The sequence below is a fragment of the Pinus tabuliformis genome, chromosome 4_1 (assembly GCF_031772625.1).
Source record: "Pinus tabuliformis cultivar Carrire ecotype Pingquan chromosome 4_1, CPIR1, whole genome shotgun sequence".
Classification (NCBI taxonomy): domain Eukaryota; kingdom Viridiplantae; phylum Streptophyta; class Pinopsida; order Pinales; family Pinaceae; genus Pinus; species Pinus tabuliformis.
This window is the reverse complement of record NC_142303.1, coordinates 225,834,001-225,856,436: the sequence shown is the minus strand read 5'-3', so window position 1 is coordinate 225,856,436 and position 22,436 is coordinate 225,834,001. Positions and strand designations below refer to the sequence as shown.

General features: G+C 38.4%; 1 protein-coding gene across 2 annotated transcripts in view; it reads left to right on the top strand.

The window, feature by feature from the left end:
• Window positions 1–22,436, top strand: part of LOC149175056 (uncharacterized) — a 200,127-nt gene that overhangs the window by 101,545 nt on the left and 76,146 nt on the right. Inside the window, exons 4-5 of one of the 2 annotated variants that reach the window (XM_089419505.1) lie at window positions 7,521–7,641; window positions 7,721–7,855. In XM_089419505.1, coding sequence (XP_089275631.1) covers window positions 7,521–7,641; window positions 7,721–7,855 — 256 coding nt within the window. The remainder of the gene's footprint in view (window positions 1–7,520; window positions 7,642–7,720; window positions 7,856–22,436) is intronic. The other variant, XM_089419506.1, reaches the window with a different exon arrangement.

Sequence of the window (22,436 nt, the reverse complement as noted above, 5' to 3'; positions counted from 1 at the left end):
ACCAAAGTTGACTTGTTCTTAATATCCTCCTTGTGACAAGATGGGAAATGCTTTGGTGGACCAGGAGATCTGTGAGTCGTGACAAACGCTTTGTGCTTTGGTCTAACCTGAAATCTCAGAACTTGTGCACTTTTCACCATTTGCAACTTATCCTGAAGTGTGGTCCTTTCGATTCTGATGGCATCAACCTATTTAGAGAGTTCAACCTTCATGGCATTGATTTCCTTGGCATGGCTTTCCTCCATGGCTACCAATTTGTTCTGAAGAGAAATCTGTCCAACTTCCATGCCCTTCATCATTGTGTTATGATTTACTTGAATACTACTCATTTCTTTCTCATGACGATTCTGCATGTCAGTACTCATAGCCTCAGTCTTCTGAGAACACATTTCTACTACGGTGGCTATGTGATCAAAGTGTTTAATTTTCATGATTTCTATCTCCTCATCACATTTTTCTAGCTGGGTGTACAAAGTTCTCATATTCTTGGCATAATCAACTATCAGTTTTTCTTGATTAAGTTCCATATTTTTTACAAGCGGTGTTTGATTGAACTGGATGTCTTTAATCAATTGCTTTAGTTCTTCTATATGATGCTTATCATTTGCCCTTTCCTTGTCGACACTGATTTGACAACTTGTTCCTGCTTTTCCACTATCATGGATTCGTCTTGCAACGACACAAGTGGATTCATCATGAGAAGATTCACAATGCCTGTAATATGGTACATTTTGATATGGAGAATTGTCTTGAAATCTTTCGTTGACAGTTGGATTCTTTACAAGATCACTTTCATCCTTTTGCATAGTACTAGTGACACAAGGCGAGCCACCTTGATTTCCATATCTATCTTTAAAAGCATCAATGATGTCTTGTAAAGAAGCAAAAGAATCCTCAAGACAATTATGAAACCAATTCAAAGAATCACCTTCTAAAGAAAAGGCAAATAGATGCATCTTGACATCTTCATGTTTATATTGTGAAGAAAGACAATATTTGATTATTATATGAGTAACCCTGGAGAGATGCTTTCTAGCAGTGGTTGAATCAACACCCGAGAACAAAACTAATTTATGAATGGTCTCTTTCGGCATGTCATGAAGAAAGTTAGTAAAATGACAAGGGGCAAACATGACTTGCTTAAAGGGATAAGCAGGGATCAAATGGATGCTAAAGAGAGACCCTTGGTTAGGAAAATCAAGATATCCCCAAGAAGCGAGCTTCTAGCAGAAATTCTTGTAAGAAATGAAAGAAGTGGAGTTGCCACTTGAACATGAATTGAGCTCTAAGATCCAAAAGGCAAAACCGAAAGGTTAGTCAGGGGGAAAGCAGATGGATACCAGGGAGAGTTTCTTGTCTGAAGATTAATGGATGAATAAGTGGAGTCACCACCCAAACAGGTAACCAATCGAAATGTGTAGGTGCGAAAGAGAAGATGAAAGGATTAGTGAGAGGAAAAAAATAAGGCGATGAAAAGATGAAGATATCAAATGGTGCTAGGAATTGTTGTGTCCCTTGACGGGCCAATGAATGGCGGAAAAGATAAGATGATTAGAAAATTGTCGTGAGGATCAAGGACAGAAAGCGCCAAAAAATGTTGGCGTTGCCGACAAAAATGATAAAGATGATATGAGGAAAAAGAAGATAAAATGTTGTTGAAGCGTCGAGAATAAAATATCCCTGGCAACGACGCCAAAAAATGTTGTCGCACAGAATGTCTAGGCACCGCGACAACGACTCAGATCAGGGGTTGTTGCCTTGATCCACGATCTCTCCGTTTAAGCTGTCTCCCTACAATAGGCTAAGGGGATTAGACCCTACAGAAATGGAATGAAGAAGAACTAGTTGTGAACCAACTAGTTCAGGAGACATAGTGAAACGACCAAGTACTTGATTAAGATTTAGCAAGACTTATAGGATTTGACTAAATTTAAACGATTGATACCAGTGACTTATGGAGTCAATGATCTTGCTAGGGAAATTAAGACCAAATAATTGATTAACAACTGCTGCTTGGATGAATAATTGAAATCCAGCTCCTAAAGCTAATGTGAGATGCAAGAATCTTGGTAAATTTTAGTTAAATGCCTATCTAAGTTTAACCCCTTAAATCCTTTCTATATTGAGCTTGATTTTGTAGTAATTGACAAAGAGAAGATAAGGTGAAGCACACTAAGGTGTGATTAACGATACCTCTCCTGAAAATCTAATATACCCGGTGCCTCTGGTGCTGCAGAGAGCTGTGGCTCTGACCACTGCAAGGTCATGGTTTGAAGTACTATTAAAAGCAAACTTCTCAAGCAAAGATGGATGGGTACCTATCTCTCTATCGACCAAGCTTATACTTGGAAGTAAATTGTAATTATGCGGAACTAACTTAATATGCAAATGCATGATATGATTAGAAGATGAGATGAGGTTAGATTCGAGAATTAGAAGCGTTTATTTCACAAAAGCCCTTTAATTACCAAAATGAAATTTTCACTTCACTAGACCAAGATTTTAAGATAAACAACCCCTGCAATAATCACAATTAAACCACAAGCTTACTTCAAATCTTTTTGATAAAACTATAGCTCAAAGAGAACAAAAAAGACTTGTTTACAATTTAATATCAATGCCAACAGATGCTCAAAAAATACTCAGCTTAAGAAACAAAAGATATGCAATTTATCATAATTCCACGACATAGTACTTTGATAATTACTTGAAATATTCACAAAGTATTTAACATGCAATAAACATCGAATAATTCAAGTAATTAGGTTACACTTAGAGCTTTTTTAAAACGATACACAATCTAAATAGATGTTCAAAACATAAGAAAATGCTCAAAATAACCTTAGCATGCAAAATATTCTAGCAAATAAATTTCGAAAAATTTAAATACCATGAAGTACTATGAAATTTAAATGCTACAACCCTTAACAATTCCAAAATTAAAAAGATGTTTCATTAAATGACCCAAGTCCATTTTTTTGTCGTTTCCCTATAGTCAATCTTTAGAGATGATTTTAAAAATATTAAGCGTGTTTGACTATAGAGAATTAAAAAAAATATTTTAATACCACAAATGTTTCCCTTTAAATTTTAAAGTCCAAAAATCCCTAACACAAATAAAAACCCAAGAAGGAACTTTAGATTAAAAATCTAATTAATCCTTAGGCAATTTTTAATATGCTAAGTTTTATGACAAAAATATAATGTGGCAAATGATCAATTTAGTTTTTTTAATGTGACAAAAATTAAAAAATCAAAAGGCTTTCATAAGTTAAATTTTTTAATGGGCCAGAGGCCACATAAAAATTTAAATTTTTAATGTAAAGCACAAAGCTTTCTTTTGATTTAAATCTTTCGAAATATCAAAGTCACATTAAAAAAATATGGAAATGATTTTTTTTTAAGTTTTATAATTTTAAGAAAAATAAAATCAAAATGTCAAAGAATATCAAAATAAAAAAAGAAGATCAAAACAAAGAAAGGAAAAATTAAAATGAAAAGCTAAAATAAATCGAATTATGTTATGGTATAAAAAAATCAAAATCTAAACCTAACGCACATAAGAAACACAAAAATAAATAAATAAATCGAATGTTATTCGTTTTGCAGGTTGGCTCTACGGCAGTGAAGTGTGGAGCTCGAGGAGGAGCGATGATCGAGAGAGATGCAAGTCTGGAGGTACGCAGGAAATGGAATGCAGACAGGGAGCTGTGAGGGGGAGATGAAGCTCGAGGGATCTACGTGCAAGCAGAGAAGGAATGATGGGCCGTGGCAAGGGAAAGAGATGCGAGGGTTTGCAGGCTCGATGGAGGAGAAAAATGCAGAGGGACGAGTTAGGGCCGCGCAGAGAAAGGAATGACGGGTTAGCTTGGACGCGTGAGGGGTTAGGAAGTAGAGGGGGATGAGGGTTTTTACAGGTGAGAGAACAACGAGCTGAAGATGAACGCAAATGAGAGATGGAGCAGTAGGCAACACACAGAGAAGAAAGAGAGAAAATGCAGGTAACAAAGAAATTCAAATTTTTTTAGAGAGGAGAAAATGCAGTAGCAAAAGGAGGAACAAAAAAACATTTTGAATCTCTCCAGAGAGAAGAAAAACACAACATAAAAGAGAGGTTCAATAAGGCAGTAAGACAACAGAAAGGAGAAAAAATTGGTAGCCCAAGAACCCCAAAATAAACCCAGAAATTTATATTTTTTAAACTAATATATTCCTATTTTAAAATATTCTCTCAGAAAAAACTTTAGATAATCTCCAGATCTAAATTTTGAAACCTTCAGATTGTAAAAAACTTTGAATAATGTCCTTGCAAAATGGTATTGAAGCCAAACCTTTACCTGCAGGGCCTAGATCTGGGTTCAAATAAAAAATTTCCTTTAGATTTGCACTTGCAGAAACGAAAACAAAACACCTAGATTCTAGATATATACAAAAGTAAATAAAACCCAAGAACCCAAGTCAAAAAACTAAAAAAAAAAAAATTACAGATCTATGCACAAAGATTGTAGATCTATCAGATCTGAGGAGTATGAGTCCAACTCCACTCCTAGATCTGATAATCTAAGGCTCTCAATAGCCAGATCTATCAATTTTCCACAAAATATTTAAAGATAAATAAATTTTTTAATTTTTAGGTACTAGCCCAGGACACCCTTGCAAGATATAATTCATTAGATAGTTTATTTATTTCAATATGGAAGGCACTCCAGATCTTAAGTTTCGAGAGTCGGTTGGTTCAACCGAGAAATTCCCCAAACACCCAAAATTTCTGAATAAAGATAATTTCTGCACGCTTAAAATATAAGCTGTCAAATTAATAGAGGTATAAAATAACGATTAAATCTTCAATGATTGGAGATACCTTCCAATCGAATAAAAATATTAATGCTATCTTAAAACCCAATAATTTAAACAAGATACCTGTGCAATAAATTGATCTACAAGAGCTATTAACTAACAACTTATAAATAAGATGAGCAAAAATTTTAAATACATGTTACCATAAGATACCAGAGAGGAACACTGCCATCAAGTAAAACCCCAAAGACTTTGCGTTGTATTATTGTAGAAAAGTTTACAAGAGCTTCAAGGGCTAGTAAACGATCAAAAGATCGGATGAAAAGTCAGACTGACACTGACCTCTATTTTATTGGTAAAATCTCCAACGGCTAGTTGGCTTGATCCCTGTCAAATTAATCTCAACCATTCGTAAAGATTTAATCAATCTTTAATCATCATCGTCAAAATTATTTAATTTTGAGGAAAAATCGAATTTATCATTTAATTGATTTTTAATTAACTGAAAATTAATTATTTTGTGTTTTTTCCTCAAAATTTTGACTTTGACTTAACTACCAAGGCCCAAGGGTCCAAAATTTCTTGATTTCTTCAATGTTCTCTTGGCTGGGGACTTCAAAAAATTAACTTCTTTAAAACCCACGAATTTCACCATTGGAGAATTTAATTTTACCTAGGACACAAAATAAATTAAATTTTTGGCTTAGGATTTTAATTTAATTTTGCCAGAAAAGTTAATTAATTGACTTACGAGGGGATTAATTATTTTTTCAACCCTTTAATACTTAGCCACGATGTCTAATTATGAGGGACCATGCACTATATATTTTTTACATGAAGATTTTACAATTTAAATACATGAAGGGGGAAATACTCGTTCGTTATAAACCCTCAAAAAATACCCATTTCCACGACACAAAGTATAATCTAGTAGACCAAGTGACTTGTATTAAAATAATCTAGCCAATTAACTAGGATTATTCCCAAATCACTTTTACATAGACTCGATCTAAAACACTAGGACTCGCCTAAGATCTTAGCGATAAAATCCATTCTAGCTTTGAGGTAAGAGTGGAGGGGAAAACTCTGCCGATCATTTGTGTCTAGAGACACAGATGAATCAATGAGACAAAAAACCTCCTAGAATGGAGATCTTCACGAAAACCATAGGTTTACCTAGGCTGTTACATACAGACACGGTCATACTGAGATTATTTACATTATACATATGCAAAATGGGTTGACATTTTTATACAATTGCCGACTGCTGATGAAATTTGAAAGGTGCGAACACTCGAACATGATAGATCCCTTTTGCGAAAAATGGGCTGTACTTCTATGGGATCGTTGACATAGAGTGATCAAGACCTCCATCATCTTTTTTTTTTATAAAATCCTTAATTACCTTTTGCTAGGGTTTACTCTCAAAAATCAACTTGTAATTATTTGATTGTGCATGTTTGGGGATCTTCTCTATGAACTCAAATATGGAAATTACCCTTGAGGGGCTCTTGACTTGGTTTGGCTGGGTCATTAGAACCTTAAGATCTACTAGGGAGAATCCCCCTTGAGCTGGAGGATAGCTGGCCAAAAGTGAGACCTCCCCTCTTGAGTACACATCAGGTCTCACACTTGAGCTTTACGATTTTATCTTGAAGTGTGCGATTTTGCTGTAACACATCCATTTGACACCATCCTATAATTGCAGCCTTTGCTTCCTAAGATACTCTTCTTGACATCGAAACTCACACCACAAGAGAAAAGCTTAAAGCGTCACCCTTTTTGACAAGAATGACATCTTGCATTTGCAAGCCATGTTGCTTTCTAAATCCAATTTCGAGTAGATGTTCCCTCATTAAGGCATCAAATGGGAACAGTTTTTTCTTCTAGTAGAGAGGAAAATGATTACAACAAAGGTATGATTTTATGCTCATCATTTACTGTAACTTTTAAAATATTTTACTGTAGCAAGATTTGTATTTTGTTATGTGTGTGTCACCATCATGTATGTTGCAAAGAGGAAATATAATTGCCAATCTAGAATCAGAATATTCCTCTTCTTCACAAGGTCATTGATATTCAAGGTGCAAAAGACATGTAGTAGTGTGATTTTTCTCTTAAAAGTGCCAAACTTTCATGCGTTGTACAAGCATCTAATAGAGTTAGGTATTTTTAGCCCCCGAATGGACAAGTTCTTCTTTTTGAAGCTGCAATACAAGGTCTTTCCTCTCTCATATTTCTCCCCAGATGATATCAGATTCTAATGTGTCTTGTATATGATATCTTTTCTGTGGTCATGTTCTAGTGGTTTTCCATTTGCTATCAACGTGATTGAGTTGGTTACACTAGAAAGATAATATTTCAATGAAAAAGTGTTAAGAGGTTAGAGCTTCTTTGATTGTGCATGCACAGGGGTTTTGTTTCCTTTAGTTGCTAGTTTTTCACTACCAAGATTTTGTGTACTTTAGCCATATGAGTCGGTCAAATGTAGGATTCACATATGTTTGAACCCCTATGGCAAATTGTATTAAATGTTCTTTCTATGGTATTATGGGGAACAGTCATTGCTCGACCTACATACATATTATATTCATTGGGCAATGGCACTTTGATGTGATTCCATGAATTTTGTTGTAATTGTGAAGTGGCAAATATCTTCTACTTGGTTCTATGCTATTGTTGGTACGAGAATTCTTCTGAAAGAGATTTGTGGGTTTTGGCAGCCAATGTTCGTGTTCATGAGTTTTTTAAATCCAAACACTTCAGAGAGGGGATCCATCCGATTCCGGGTGCATACCAAGCTCTCCTTCAGTTGAGATCATTTTGCCATTTCTCGATTGCGACGTAAGTAATTGACTGGTATTTTGAATCTTTTTTATTTTATTTCAAGGTCCATCCTCATTGAATGGAGTGCCTGTAATAGGTCTCGTCAAAATGTAATAAAGCAGCAAACAATTGATTGGGTTGAAAGGCACTATTCAGGCTTATTCAGGGAAATTTATTTTGGAAACCACTTTTCCTTTGATGGAGCAGAAAAATCAAAGTCAGAAATTTGCAGGTAACTTTAAATTATGTCCATTTTATATTGATATATCATGCAACAAAAAGTGTCAACAAAAGTCTGCCTTTGTTCACATTATATGCTTGTATCATGCATCTCTGGCATTACTTTAGGTGAAATATGGATGTTCTAAATTATGTCAGTTAGAGTATCACATAACTGTCAAATGGATCTTAATGCTAATTATTTTTCACATCTTTTTTTATGATTAAATGGTAATATTCTTATATGGTTGCATATTAATGTTAAAAATATCTAAAAAATACCATCTGTTTTGTTGAAAACATTTGAAATGCAATGCTTTTTTAAAGATTTTCTATGGAGGTTGGAAACATACAAAACCTTTTGTTGCTTGAATATCTTGTTAAAAAACTCTTCCTTGATTTTCATGACCAGTTTTACGTCTTTTATTCATTTGTTAAAATTACGATAATAATCTAATGAGCTAGTCTCTTTGTCGTTGAAGTTTCCTTTTTTCATATGATATGTATGATATTATTGTATGCTTATTTCATTGTTGATGGCGTTATAGATTCTTTCAACCCTTCATCCCTTCTTTTCACATTTTCATCGTCACTTATCCATTTTTAATTTTTCTAAAAGGCTGAAAGTCCACTCTTAGTTTTCCTAAACATCTGAAAGTATACTTAAAACTTAAAAGTACATTTTCAGTTTTTTGGAAGACTGAAAGTGTACTGTTTCTTGCTTGATCTGCAGAGAAAACTTGTGAAAAGTGGCATGATGATACCTTTCATTTCTATCATAATATTGGGCATTTGAAGTCCTTCCCTGCTTTTGTTGAACTATTTTACCTGTTGATGAAAAACATACTCCACTTCAGTTTTTTCAGAAAACTGAGTGGGTTTTCCCTCCACCTTCAGTTTTCCTTGAAAACCACTTTCAGTTTTGAAGAAAACTGAGTGGACTTTTCCTTCCTCCACCTTCGGTTTTTCTTGAAAACTGAAAGTGTACTGAAAAGTTCCCAGATTTGAGAAAATTGACATTTTCATGGAATCCTGAACAAACAGATCATACTTCCTTGTTGATCCATCAAATCGAAGCAACAAACAGCAGGCAGAGTTCCCCAGTGTGCCAGACTGGAGAATGGTGAGACCTTGTGTTCCTTCTCAGCCTCCCTCTTAGGAAGGCCAATCGATACTGTCGAGACTGGCTCGTCAGTACCAGTTCACACATCAGGCCACATGTTCTGAGAGTGCTAGAGAGATCATCTCCAGACAGTCTCAGAGTAGAGTACCTCCCATTTGTCGGACTGCCTACCAGTCCCAGAGGAACAGCTAGAGATCCATTCGGAGATTCCTTCTTCTGACGTCAAATGTTAGGAGTATCCCTTGCTTGTACACCCCCCCCAGATTTTACAGTCGGGCCCCTTGATGGTTCTGGAGGACCCTGACAGTGAACTAGTGCTCTATTTGCCCCTTTCGTCCCCTTTGCCCTTGACCATCAGACTCAGGAGATCTTGACATCATTGGTCACATTGTTCGATCTCTCTCTCTCTCTCATGACAGGTTCTTGAGTTGCCCAAACTCTCTTGGTATTTTGTAACACTGTACCTTTGTCACGATTTTATATATTTATACATATGTTCTGATGTTATACTTATGTAGGTTTCTTTCTTTATATTATTTTTGACAATTCTAGTAGTTGCACTTGCGCTCCCGTTGACTGACTTTTGTGGTCATTCATTGGACAATGATATAATTGTTTGTCTTATCTAGTACCAATAGTCGAGTAAAACTGGAAATGAGACCATTTTATCTTAGATGTGAGCAATCAGTGTTTGTTTGGCTTCCATGAACTATAGTTGGAAAGGCTTTGGCTTGCACTTTAATCTCCAAAACTCAGATTTCACCCTGCTCTGATAGAACTTTTTGTAGTTAAGTTTTTCTACTTTTTGGAATATTGATAGATTTTCACAAAACAATTTGCTTTTGCATCTTTCTTTTTGGAAAGTTGTGGGCCTGACTTGGATTCCTGTGTACTGATTTTTTAACGTTATATTTTCAAAATTCTATTTTTGGCATTTATTTCTTGACAAGCTCACTTAGTGTTTTGTTTCATCGTACTTTGGTAATGGCTTTATACATATGTTTTGCTGTTATACTCATGCAGGTTTCTTTCTTTGTATTATTTTTTGCCTTTTTCTAGCGGTTGCGTTGGCACTCCTACATTGTATTCATACTAGTTGTACTCTTCAGTCCCATTTACCTACTTTTGTGGTCATTCATCAGACATTAATAAAATTATCCTATCTTTCTATGCCGAGTCAACAAGGAAGTAGAGGAAAATGTCACACCTCATATCTTCCTTGCAATGGTGTGACATAATTGTTCGCTATTCTCGACAATTCAGTCTCACTTGGTGAGCCCCCCAAGTCTTTATTTGGCAATCCATATATAGTGGCGCTTCTTATTTTTTTAGGAAGGAGACAGATCACCACATCCAACACCTTGTAGGACTTGCCAACTATGCCACTTGTAATGGAGTGAGTTGGAGGAGCACCTCATTTTCAAATATCCCATTTTTGATGAGATCACAGGGAAGTTTACTAGGACTTGGGAGGCTTCGTCTCTACATTCTTTCACTATTCAGGCTAGAGATGTCTATATCTTTTCAAATGGGAGGTTTTGGGGCACATCATAGTTTTGTTGTGGACCTACATAACTAGAGTATTGAGTTGTGGTAGCATCGGATGTGTTCTAGCCATGAAAATTGGCGGAGAGGCTAAGGCACATAAGATCTTCAAGACCCAGAAATGGTTTGGGGAAATTCCACCCAGTCGGAAAAATATTAAAATAATTAATATTTTTAATGGGGTTCCTAGGTCTAAACTTAGGAAAAATATTAATGGGTATTAATATAAAACTGGGTGAGAATGTTCTAAATGACATGGACCAAGCCAAATCTAATCTTAGCCGTTGATTAGGGACTTAATCTCGACCGTTGAAGACTCAACAAGAAAAGTATAAGAGGAGGCTTGAGGGTCAATTGGAGACACACCATATTGATCAGTCAGTTCGATTTTCTGGAGCAGGGTTTTGCTGAGAAAATCGAGTTAGTGATCTGTTGCAGCCATTGTTTTAAAACTTGGACTCGGCTGAGGGTCGACTCTGACTCCGACTCGGTATTGACTTGGTCGGCTCGATTTCAATGACTCGGTCGTTGTAAAAAATACATTAATTTTTTTTTTTTTTTTTTTTTTTTTTTTTTTTTTTAATTTATAAAAAACATAATTTTAAAGATTTTCATTCATGTTTCTAAACACACAACATTAGAATATAGATAGAAGACAACATATGATCAAAGTAGGCTCATGAATATATCCATTATATCAAAATGACACCCAATGCATTGTCCAATACATACATGATCATGAATCATGATATAGAGATCAAAACAAAAACACATAACCAAGGAGGCTAGAAATGGCCTCTACAACAAAAGTAAACTGTGACCAGTGCTATTGGCTACTGCCAGAGGAGCCAAGATCATGTGGATCAATCTCTGGATCATCATCAGAGTCAGACAGGGGCCCAGTGGCTCCTCCTTGTCATCATCTCCAACTGCAACTGTATAAGTGGTAGCACTAGCAGGCTGTGTAGCAGATGCAAGCTGAGATAGACGAGATATGCGCTTCTGTCGTGGCTGAGCAGAGGAAGCGCCTACAACTGGAGGACTTGCTGGCTGTGAGGCTGAGGCTGGTACAAGTGGATCAGGATCTGCATTCAACTGAACATTATGTTCGAGTGATGCTATCGTCTGTAATTCATAATCCATATCCTCATCAGAAGCAAACTCTGTTGGATGACTCTCCACTACCCAATCTGATGTTGGATCAATGTCTTCCAACACAATGGGATCTGAATCAGGTCTTTTGTTCAGCAATTGGTTGCGTCTGAGCCGGAGGTTGTATTGGACATAGACTAGATCATTTAACCGTTTTTGATCCAAACGATTTCTCTTCTTTGTGTGAATCCTCTCAAAGACAGACCAATTGCGCTCACACCCAATAGCACTGCAAGTTTGACTCAAAATATGAATTGCAAACTTCTGCAATTTAGGACAATGGCTACCAAAAGCCTCCCACCATTGTGCTGCAAAAAACATAGGAGTGTAATGAGTTAGCTCAACAAAATTACAAATTATATTCAACTTTCAAATTATAAACGATTTAGCAAAAAAAGTATTAAGAGTTTGAAAATTGAAATTTTTGTTTACCTGGCTCATCTGCTTCCCTTGCAATCTTTGCTAGGTTCTTCCCAAAGGTACCTGAGGCATTGGTGAAGGTTGTGACTTGTCGGTGTATCTCCAGCTGATCACACTCCAATGGGATCATGCTACCAATGCAGTCAGTCAGTCCATCTCTAACCTCCCCCTCAAAGCTCTTGTCGCCTTAGCTTTATAATGATACCGTGGGTTCAAAAAATACCCAAGGGTGATGGAGTTGATTGTTCCATCTTTCATCAATGATTTCCCAAATGGGCCCATACTTAGCCACTTTATCCTTGCATGCCCTCTTTATTTGCTCCTTTGCTTGATCCATAGCCTCATAAATGAAGCCCATAGCCAATCTTTCCCCATCCACCAACCACAACACCTTAACCAGTGGCTTAGCAAGCTTCACAGTATCTACTGCCTTTCTCCAAAATATTTCTTCATTAACTTTCTTTTTCAATTCTTTGCCTTCCAGTTTGTGAGACCATTGGCTTAGATTCCATTCTTCACTGGAAAAAATCTTTTGCAAGTTTCTATGTTGTGAAAGCATAGATTGCAATGTCAAAAAATGAGTAGCAAATCTAGTGATGGCAGGCCTAATAATATCCTTGCCCCCTGTGTGTTTCCTCATGAGGCTCAAAATCCATGAATGATTATAGATAAATTTTGTTATGCTTTTGGCATGATCTACAGTGTTTTTGACCCAATCTAATTTTCCAATATCCTCAAGCATGAGGTCTATGCAATGTGCAGCACATGGGGTCCAAAAGATGGTCTTGTGTTTTTCCTCTAACAGTTTACCAGCAAGAACATAGTTAGAGGCATTATCTGTGATGACTTGAACAACATTATCCACTCCCGCCACCCCCACCTCCTCAACAACCTCATCCAATAGTTGAAACAAAAATTGCCCATCTTTTACCTTATCAAATGCATCAACTGATTTTAGAAACATGGTTCCCTGTGGGCAAAAGATAAGAAAGTTTATGATGGTATGGTTTCTTTGATCAATCCATCCATCTGACATGATGGTACATCCTGTTCTTGCCCATGAGTCCTTGAAATCTTTCAAATAGTCATTAATGGATAAAATTTCTTTCTGCAAACGATACCCCCTTAGCTCATGCATAGTAGGGCCTTTGAAGCCTTTTCCAGCAACATGTATGGCATCAAACATAGGCTCATAATATGGTGAACGAGAAGCATTCAAGGGGATATTAGCGTCATACCACCATCTAGCTATGTAATCACAAGCAATCCCCCTCAATTCTTTCTTCCAATGGTTATCTAAAGTGGGCTGCATTTGACTTCTACTAGCTTGAGGACCATGTGCATCTGATGGAGAGGAGGGAGTGAAATAACTTTTGATATTCATATCACCCTTTTTCATTCTACCCTTTCCCTTTTCTTGAATAGACTCAAAAGATGGAGGAACATATCGGAAGGGGTTGGATGCATTAGTACAAGGGATAGAGGAAGAACCCTCAAAATCAAAATGGGGGTTGGTAGCCATCATTTTTTGTATATTCCTTTTCCTCCCAATTTCAGCCTCTTAACTCTTTTTGCCTAGCCTTTTTTTTTTTAAATTTCTCAAAGCTAGCTAACAAATCCTTCCTAATCTCCCCAATTTCTGGTGAGGTACATGGAGTAATTTGGCCTCTAATCCCCTCCAAGTGTTGTTTCAGCCTATTAATGCCCCCAGGACCTTCCTTAATTTTCCTATGGCAAAATTTGCAATGCATTTGACTATCAACCATTTCAACATATGCCCAAGTAGCATCTTTCACTCTAGGTGCCATTTTTTGACTTGGAAATGAAAGAATAAAATCTGAAAATGAAAAAAAAAAACATTGATTCAATGTTCATTTCTTTCACAAAAAAAACTCTTTAGGATTTCAAGATTTGCACATAAAATTTAATAAGCAAAAACAAATTTCTACAAGTGAAAAAAAATACCTCCAGGCACAAACTGCCTCCTCAAGCTTGCTCCAAGAAACCAACTCCTCAATGCTGCTCCAAATGGCTGCCCAAGAAGGTCCTCACTCCAGCTACAATGCTTGCCCAAAACTCCTCACTGCTGCTCCAAAAACAAACTCAACCTCACAAACTCTCACTGAAATTCTCACTCAAATGCATGAGATGGCTGTGAGGAAATGAGAGGGGTTGGGTGAGTTAAATAGTGTTTAGGAGAGAATGGACCTCAAAGACCAAATAAACAAAAACTAAAGTGTTTTGGAGTCCCCCACACTAAATAATTTTAAAAAATCGCTTTTTTTTTTGGGGTTGTTGGGCCGCTGTACGTAACCCGGCCGGGTTAATACGGACTTGGCCGAGCTGGCCGGGTTAATACCGAGCCGGCTGAGTTGTCTAACAACTCGGCCGACTCGGTATTAACCCGACTGGCTGAACCGTTTCCTAAGCCGGGTCGTTGTTGGGAGGCTTGGCTCGGACCAACTCTGTCGAGTCGGTTCCGAGCCGACCGTTTTTAAAAACAGTGGTTGCAGCAAGGGGCAGTTCGACACGAGGCCGAGAACACATAGCAGAGAGTTAGAGATAATGCCAGAGAGAAAACGCATAGCCCTGAGAGGCTGACGCAAAGGCAGCTGGGTGCTACACAGAGGTAGCTGGGAGCTACGCAGAGGCTGAAGAAGCCAACTTGGGTGATGTAGAGGGTTTGAGGGCTGACGTAGAGGCTTCAGTAGCTGTGCAGAGGCTAGCAGAGCTGACGCAGGGCCAAGAGGCAGCGCTGGGGTGATTTTCGTGGGGCAGACTGAGTGCTGGTGAGCCGAGAAGGGTGATGCAGTCCCTGCAAAGTGACACAGAGCAGTAGAGAAGCTTGGAGTAGCTTTCGTTGTCTAGCTAAGGAGCTGCCATTGTTGCTGTGGGATCGTTCATTCGATGATTGATAAGCTGGAATATCTGTCTCCGAGGATAGGTACTACTATCAAGGTCATTCTCTGTTGGGTGAGCCATTTCTGGCACTCTAGTTGTATTCAGAAACTGCATAATAATAAAACCCTCAGATCTGCTGCATCGATTTTCCCACTTTGGATTTTTCCAGGGAAAATTTGTCCAAAAATAACGGTGTCCCTTTTGTGTTTGTCTCAGTTATTTCAGTCGCTGATCTATATATGAGTTAAGGCTGCATTTGTGTTTATTTCAGTATTTATATTTATAAATAACTTGTTAATGGAATGAAGTAGGAGAAATTAAGCTAGATAATGCAGTAGGGATTTCTAACGTGTTAGAGTTAGAAATTTCAACATAGAGCCCATCTGGGAGATCAATTATTTATTTTTTGTTGTTACGTATGCCTGAGGCAATCAATGACAAGTGGATGCATTTGAATCAATCTTAAGAGAGGCCTTGTTACAAAGGTTATGTAAGGCTGGTATTTGAGAGACATTTTTAGTTACCATCATGAGACTTTACTAGTTGGTTCTGTCATTTGCGCATTGCTTGTGTTGTCTCAGACTTCATTAGAGGCACTATAAGGGTCAAAGAGTGTTTCTTTCTCTCCTTCACACTCTTTGGGATCTATATTGATGCATTGGAGTCATATCTAGCTTATATAATCTTCAATAGTTATGAGTTTTTGTATGGCTTCTATGAGCAAGACTTGTTGATTTTGTACCTTTGGAAGGTCTTCTGCATATGCTAGTGTCTTGCATGCAGAAAAAGTCCTCTTTAGGTGGTTGTTGGGAGGGGTAATTAATAAGATTTTTGAAAAGCACATTACTTAATTTAATTGATTAATGTTGGCTAATAGTGTTTTAGATCTAATCTCATCCATTGATCTAAGTGGGTTAGGATTTAACCTAGCTGTCTATTACTTTCGATATTAAGGGTTAAAAAGGGAGTTTGTTCAATTTGAAATTATAAAAAGGAGCCTAAGGGAGAGGATGTTGACATATTCATTTGGAGAGATTCCAACAGACCTGTGAGAGTTGATTGCAGTCTTGAGAGGCTAAAGGCATAGGAAAAGAGTTACAGAAATTTACCAAAGTGCAAGGACATGATCAACCATATGTGGGAGGCTGAATAGGGTGTTTTGACACTTGTGGGAGAAGGAGATTGTTGCTGCTGGGATTTTTTGAATATTTCCAGGTTTATTTCTGATGTAATTTTGAAAGCCAATTTCCTTGGTAAAGGAACCCCTAATTTTGCAAAAGAGAATTTAATGAAGGAGAATTTGTTGTTGAAAATATTAGCGAGAAAAGGGTTCCTTGATTTGTGTCTTTTTATAGGAGCTAGAACGAGTTCCTTCTTGTGCATGACTCGACTTCCTATAATTAAGAATCAGTCCCTAAAAATTAGGACGAGTTAGGATGCAGTTAACTGATGTGTTGAAATTGAAAGTCAAGTTCTTGATTTTCTAGTGTGAGTTGATTGGGGAAAAACACAAGTGATCAAGTTTCAAGTGGTTGACTTGACATCAGCAGTTAACTCATGCTAACTCAATCAATCACAAAAGCAAACTCCTTAATTAGAAACTCACTAAACTTAGCCATTTGAATTGTTTTAAAAGGAGGAACGAAGGCACAATTTGGTCATTGTTTTGGTGAGCACGAGTTGGTGAGACCAAGCAATAGGAAGCACAAGTTTGTGCGGAGCTTGTGAGAGAAAGGTGTGCCAAGAGAAGCTTGTGCACAGGTTGGTAGAGGGTAGCAGAGATCAGCGGTCTTGCCAGGGTTTCAAGCTTAGATGAAGCAGGAAAGACAAGTGTGCCCTTCAGATTGAAACAGTTGTATTTTTGTAAGAGATCAATTGCTCAGTTTTTGCTATCAATAAAATTCTCGTCAAGCAGAGGGTTTTCTCAGTTGGGTTCCCTATAAATAATTTAGTGTCTTGAATTGTGCAACTGTGTTTTATTTCTGTTCCTAATTCTGCTGCAAATTGAGTAGAGAAATTATGCGTTTGTAAGAAAAGAAAGTGTTTTTCCGATTGCTCTTATCAGCAAATCAAAATTTTGTGGAAACTCTACATGGTATCGGAGCTTTAAGATCATCACAAGTGCATCATGCAAGGAAAAGAAGTTCTGTGGCAGACGAGTCCCTTAGGTGCTGGTCTGAAGTGAAAGGAGGCTGAGATAGTGTTTCTTCTTGTCTTTCAGGGCAGCCGAGATTGGGCAACTGGTGGCTGTGTGACAAGGTTGAAGTTTGGAAGGTTTTCTGTGCAAGATTAGTGGGCATATTCTCCTCAGAACATGCCATAATAGCTCTGTGTCTCTTGGAGATAGACCAAGCTCCTGTAATAGAGATTTGGGAGGGCAATAAGGCCTCAAAAGAAGCTGCTATAGTGGCTGAGTAGAACCCAGGCACAACGCAGGTGGAAAGGGTGCTAGAAGAAGGCTCAACGTAGGTGTTGAAGGCAATAAAATGCTGAGAGGAGGGCTGTAGCAGCTGCCACAACAGCCGTAACCAGGGCCAAAGGTTGCTGATACTTGTACAAGTGCATGTCCAAAAGAATTGAGAAAGAAGTTGATCCTTCAGGTATGATATTCCTCCTTTCAAGTATCGTGTTGATGCTAAGTTGGTAGAGGTCCTGTTTGGACAGAAGTGGGCAGCTCGTGTACAGGTTGGAAGATTGTTAGAGGGCTGCCAGAAGAAGCCCTAAGTTCAGTCCTTGTGAAGGACTACAAGACTGATAGGAGAGGCAGAATTATTTGAGCCCTAAGTACAACTTCTTGTGAAGGACTACAAGACTGTTAGTGGGCAACTTTTTTTAGAGAGCTCTTAGGGGAAGCGGTATGGCTTACCAAGGGTTGAGAGCAGATCACTATCTAGAGGGAGCATTGAAATTCATAGCTTGGAAAGGGAGGATCACGATAGTGCTGGAAGATAATGGGGTGGGAGAGTACATCAAGCAGGCGATAACACCACGTCAAGACCCCCAACAATTGGCCCAACAAAATAGGAATGATATCAAGGCAAGGAGGATCATTCTAGAAGAGGTCAAATATCATATAGTGCCTCATATCCATGAGAAGAAGACAACGTATGAGATGTAAGATACAATCCCGAAGTTATATCAGAGTAATGGTGATGCCAGGAAGCTTGCTCTTACGGAGAAGTTGAGGAGTATCTGGATGAGCAAGGATGAGCCCAACATCTCATATTTGTCAAGGTTCACTAAGGTACGAGATGAACTAGGCGGGGTGGGCGAGGTTGTATGTGATCATGATCTTGTGAGTTTTGCCTTGGACTTCACAAGTCGTGGAAAGGGTTCCAGGATGCTGTTAGTGGGAGAGAGAATTTTCCAAAGTGGGAAAGGTTTTGGACTGAGTGCATACAGGAAGAGATCCAAAGAGGAACCAAAGAAGGGAGATCAATTATGACAGAGGCCGAGGAGAATTGTGTCCTGACAGGCAATGGTAGCAAGACTAAGGGCAAGAAGGGCCAATGAGAGGCTGGGTTCAATGAAAAGGGCAAGAAGAAGGATCTAAGTAATATCAAGTGCTTCCATTTCCATGAGTTTGGACACTATTCTTCTAAGTGTCTTGGTAAGAAGGGGGTTGGGAAGAATCATGCTGCTGCATTGGCGGAGGTAGATGACTTTTCTGCCCAATTCGAGAAGGATTTCTCGTTTATAGCTTGCATGGCAAGCTGAGCAGATAATAGTACGTGGTATATTGATTTAGGAGCTTCCTTGCACATCACTGAGAGCAGCGTGAGTTTCAGCCACCTGAAAGAGAAGGACATGCAGGTTCAGATTGAGCTAGGAGATGATGGTCAGTATGTAGCTAGAGGAGTTCGTACTGTCAACTTTCAGAGGGAGTCAAGTAATTCCCTTCATCTCATAGATGTTTTTTATGTTCCAGGATTAAGGTAGAATCTTGTTTTAGTAGCTACATTTGAGGACAAGGGATATGATGTTATCTTCAACAGAGGTAAGGTGTACCTCCAACACTTAGCTTCTGGATGTAAGAAGCAGATAGGTGTGAGGGTGAAGAATCTCTCTAAGTTGCAGGTAGAGATAGGTGCAACCTTGAGCAACAAGGTTGGTAGTGCACAAAGTAGAGAAGTGATGCTTGAGTGAGAGCAGGATAGAGCTCTCAAGATGGAGCCGCAGCTAGTGTCTCAGTTTCAGTCTAAGCCAATGTTGCACGAAGCGGGAGCGAAGCGGAAGCGCGAAGCGGAAGCGCGGAGCGCGGAAGCGTCATTTTCCAAAAATCTAGGGAGCGAAGCGTCCGCGGAAGCGTCTGCTATATATATATATTTTTTTATATTTTTTTGCATTTATACTCAAAACAAACATCCCAAATACCAAATTAATTGTAGAAGACATGAAAACATGCATATTTTTGCATAAATCAAGATAGATATGGCATCCATGATTCCATTGTAGTTACTAGTATGTACAACAATCATCTATATTCTAGCTATTACAAACATACATCAAATTTTTAAGCATATTATAAAACATAAAACATTTAAGCATATTATAAAACATAAAACATAGAGCATATTATGATTTATCTAGCAAGTGAGCAACTGTCAACATTTGTCATGTCCAAAATTCAAATAATAATGTTTACAAAATATGTCACTTGGTCACCGCCAAGCCAAAAAGGTTCAAAATTCAAATTCACAAGTCTACAAGTCTAATGAGTAATCTATGACAAAAAGAAGTAGATTGTGAATATATCTACTAATCTCTCCTCCTTCCACCACGAATAGAACGTGATGGCGGGCCTCCACGTGGTGGCAATGAAGAAGATGGTCCCTGTGTAAGTCGTGGCACTGGAACTGATGAAGAAGAACCTCCTCTAGTAGAAACCAAGGGACCAGATGGGGGTGGGGGTGGTGGCATATCAACACCCGTGTCATCATCCTAGAATCGCTCAAAAAATTCATGCAAAAAAAAAACACTAGTTAACAAAAAAATTAAAAACATGAATTCTTTATAAGGGAAAATTGGAAAATTCATACCACAATGGACATACCTGGATAAGAGAATCCTCTAATTGCTCTAGTCGCAACACTCCATCCTCCAAATTGGGTTCCTCTGGATTCTTGTCCCAAGTCAACAAGTCTTTATTAGACTTTGCATCTTCACAGTAATGGGACAACAATCGCAAGTTGTAATGAACATAAACCAAGCTCTCTGCCCGGTCTAAATTCAACCTGTTCCTTTTAACACTGTGGATGAAAGAATAAGAGCTCCAACACCTCTCTGCAGAAGAAGTGTTTACCACCTGTGATAGCACCCGCAATGCCAAACTCTGTAGAAGTGGAGTAGGCCCTCCATGCATGTTCCACCACTCAAGAGCAGAAAAATTCTCTCGATCTTGAATTGCATGCATGCTCGAAAATGGACCAGTGCTGCTCGTATAGTTGCTCACGTGTCTCCGTACCAATGCAGCCTCCTCCTCATCAGGGATTAATCTACTCAATGCAGCCATATATTTTTCGTGAACCTCTTTATCTTGGTGTGGTTTTCTCCTGACTCCCCCCCCAGGTGCTGGTTTTGAAAGCCATGATGGATGATAGTATTTAGGTGTCAAAACATATGCTAATGCATGCAATGGAACATTTAGCATATCCCATCGTTTTACCACCTCTTCACGAATATAATTGTACAAGGTGGTATCTCTAGGCTCAACAATGTCTTTAATCTGCCCCAACATGCTATCCATTTGCTCATACACCTCCCCAATTACTGGTCGATCTGAATCTGCAAACTTGATCATGTAATAAATTGGTTTGGTGAATTGCAAAACATATTTAACCTGTGACCAAAAGTAACTGTCAAGAACAGTGTCCTTGACTTCATTAGCACCATCTGTGTCATTGTTAATTTCATCCCATGTTTCAGCACACACCAGATTAGTTAAAGCTTGTCTCACCTTCACTAGCCGCCTAAAGGTGAGGTAATAACTAGCAAATCTTGTCTTTGCAATTTTAAGCAATTGCAACTTGGAGTAAGTGCCATAGAAGTAGTTTACCCTTGTATGCCCTGTGATGAATTTAATGAGCTGCTTCCCTTTCCTGTAAACCTCAGCAATCCACCCACATTCTTTGTGTTTCACAATATCATGCATCAAAAGGTTCAATGTGTGAACCAGGCACCCAGACCAAAAGATGTGTGGATGAGTACGCTCAATAATTTTTCCTGCTAACTTACAATTTGCTGCATTATCTGTGATCACTTGAACCACATTATTCGGACCAACATCTTTGATTGATTTCAATAGGAGATCTGCAATGTTTGGTGCAGTTGCACTGATGGAGGAGGAGTCATGAGATGCAATAAATACTGCACCACTAGAAGAAACACCAAGAACATTTATCAAATGTTGGTTTCTAATATTTGTCCACCCATCTGATACAATGGATACCCCAGAATCCACCCACTCATGTGTAAAACGTGTCAAAGCTCTTTGAACCTTAGCTTTTTCTCTTTCTAATAACACTGTTCTAGCTTTCTCATAGTTGGGGGCCTTGTATCCTTTTGGGGCTTCATTGATGGCCTTTACCATTTCATGCCAATAGGGAGAGCGAAGCACATTGAATGGTACACCGCAAGCACAAAGAAAACGGACTATCTTTCCATCCACATCATCCCTCCCAGTAACATTAAGGAAATCCCCTATTGTTTTTCTACCTCCAGAGGTTGCAAAAGTACCATGAGGAGATGGGCAACTACCAAATTTAGAGGTTGCACTTGATTCAGAATGAGTTTTTTGTTTCTTGTTTTTTCCTTGTGCAGCCATCTCTAATTTGATGTATTTTTGTCTTTGTTCACTTGAAATGTTTGGGCAAATGGTTACCCCCACGGAACCCTTTTTTTCATCACTGTCTAGCACCCCACAAAGATGCCTCCTCAGACGGGTATATGAACCCGTATATGGTTTTCCTCCATGACAACCATGAGGGCACATCCATTTGTAAGATCCACCACCCTTTCCCCCTTCAAGTTTGGTCACAAAGGTCCACAAGGGATTTGATGTACCTTTCCCATCTTGTGCTTCAGTGTCCTCTTCAAGTTCATCCCCTTCCTCTTCAAACCCTTCCTCCTCATCATACATTGGGTCACTACTATTAGGACCAAGTTCATCCCCTTCCTCTTCCCCTCTATTCCTCACCCTTGCCATCATTAAAACCAAGAGTGGAATGATACATAGAAGCCAAAAGAACACCATCTTGGAATATGGATATAGGTGGTGGACAACCTGTAAATAAAGGAGCAAGTAGAAACAATGGGAAAGAGTAGGAGAGGGAGGAGAAAAATACAATTTTTTTTTCAAAAAAACAAGGGAGTTTGGGGTTTGAACTTACCTCTTTAGCTCTTGTAGATGAAGTCCTCCAAGCTCTTGCTCCAAGCTCCTCCTCCTTCTCCTAGC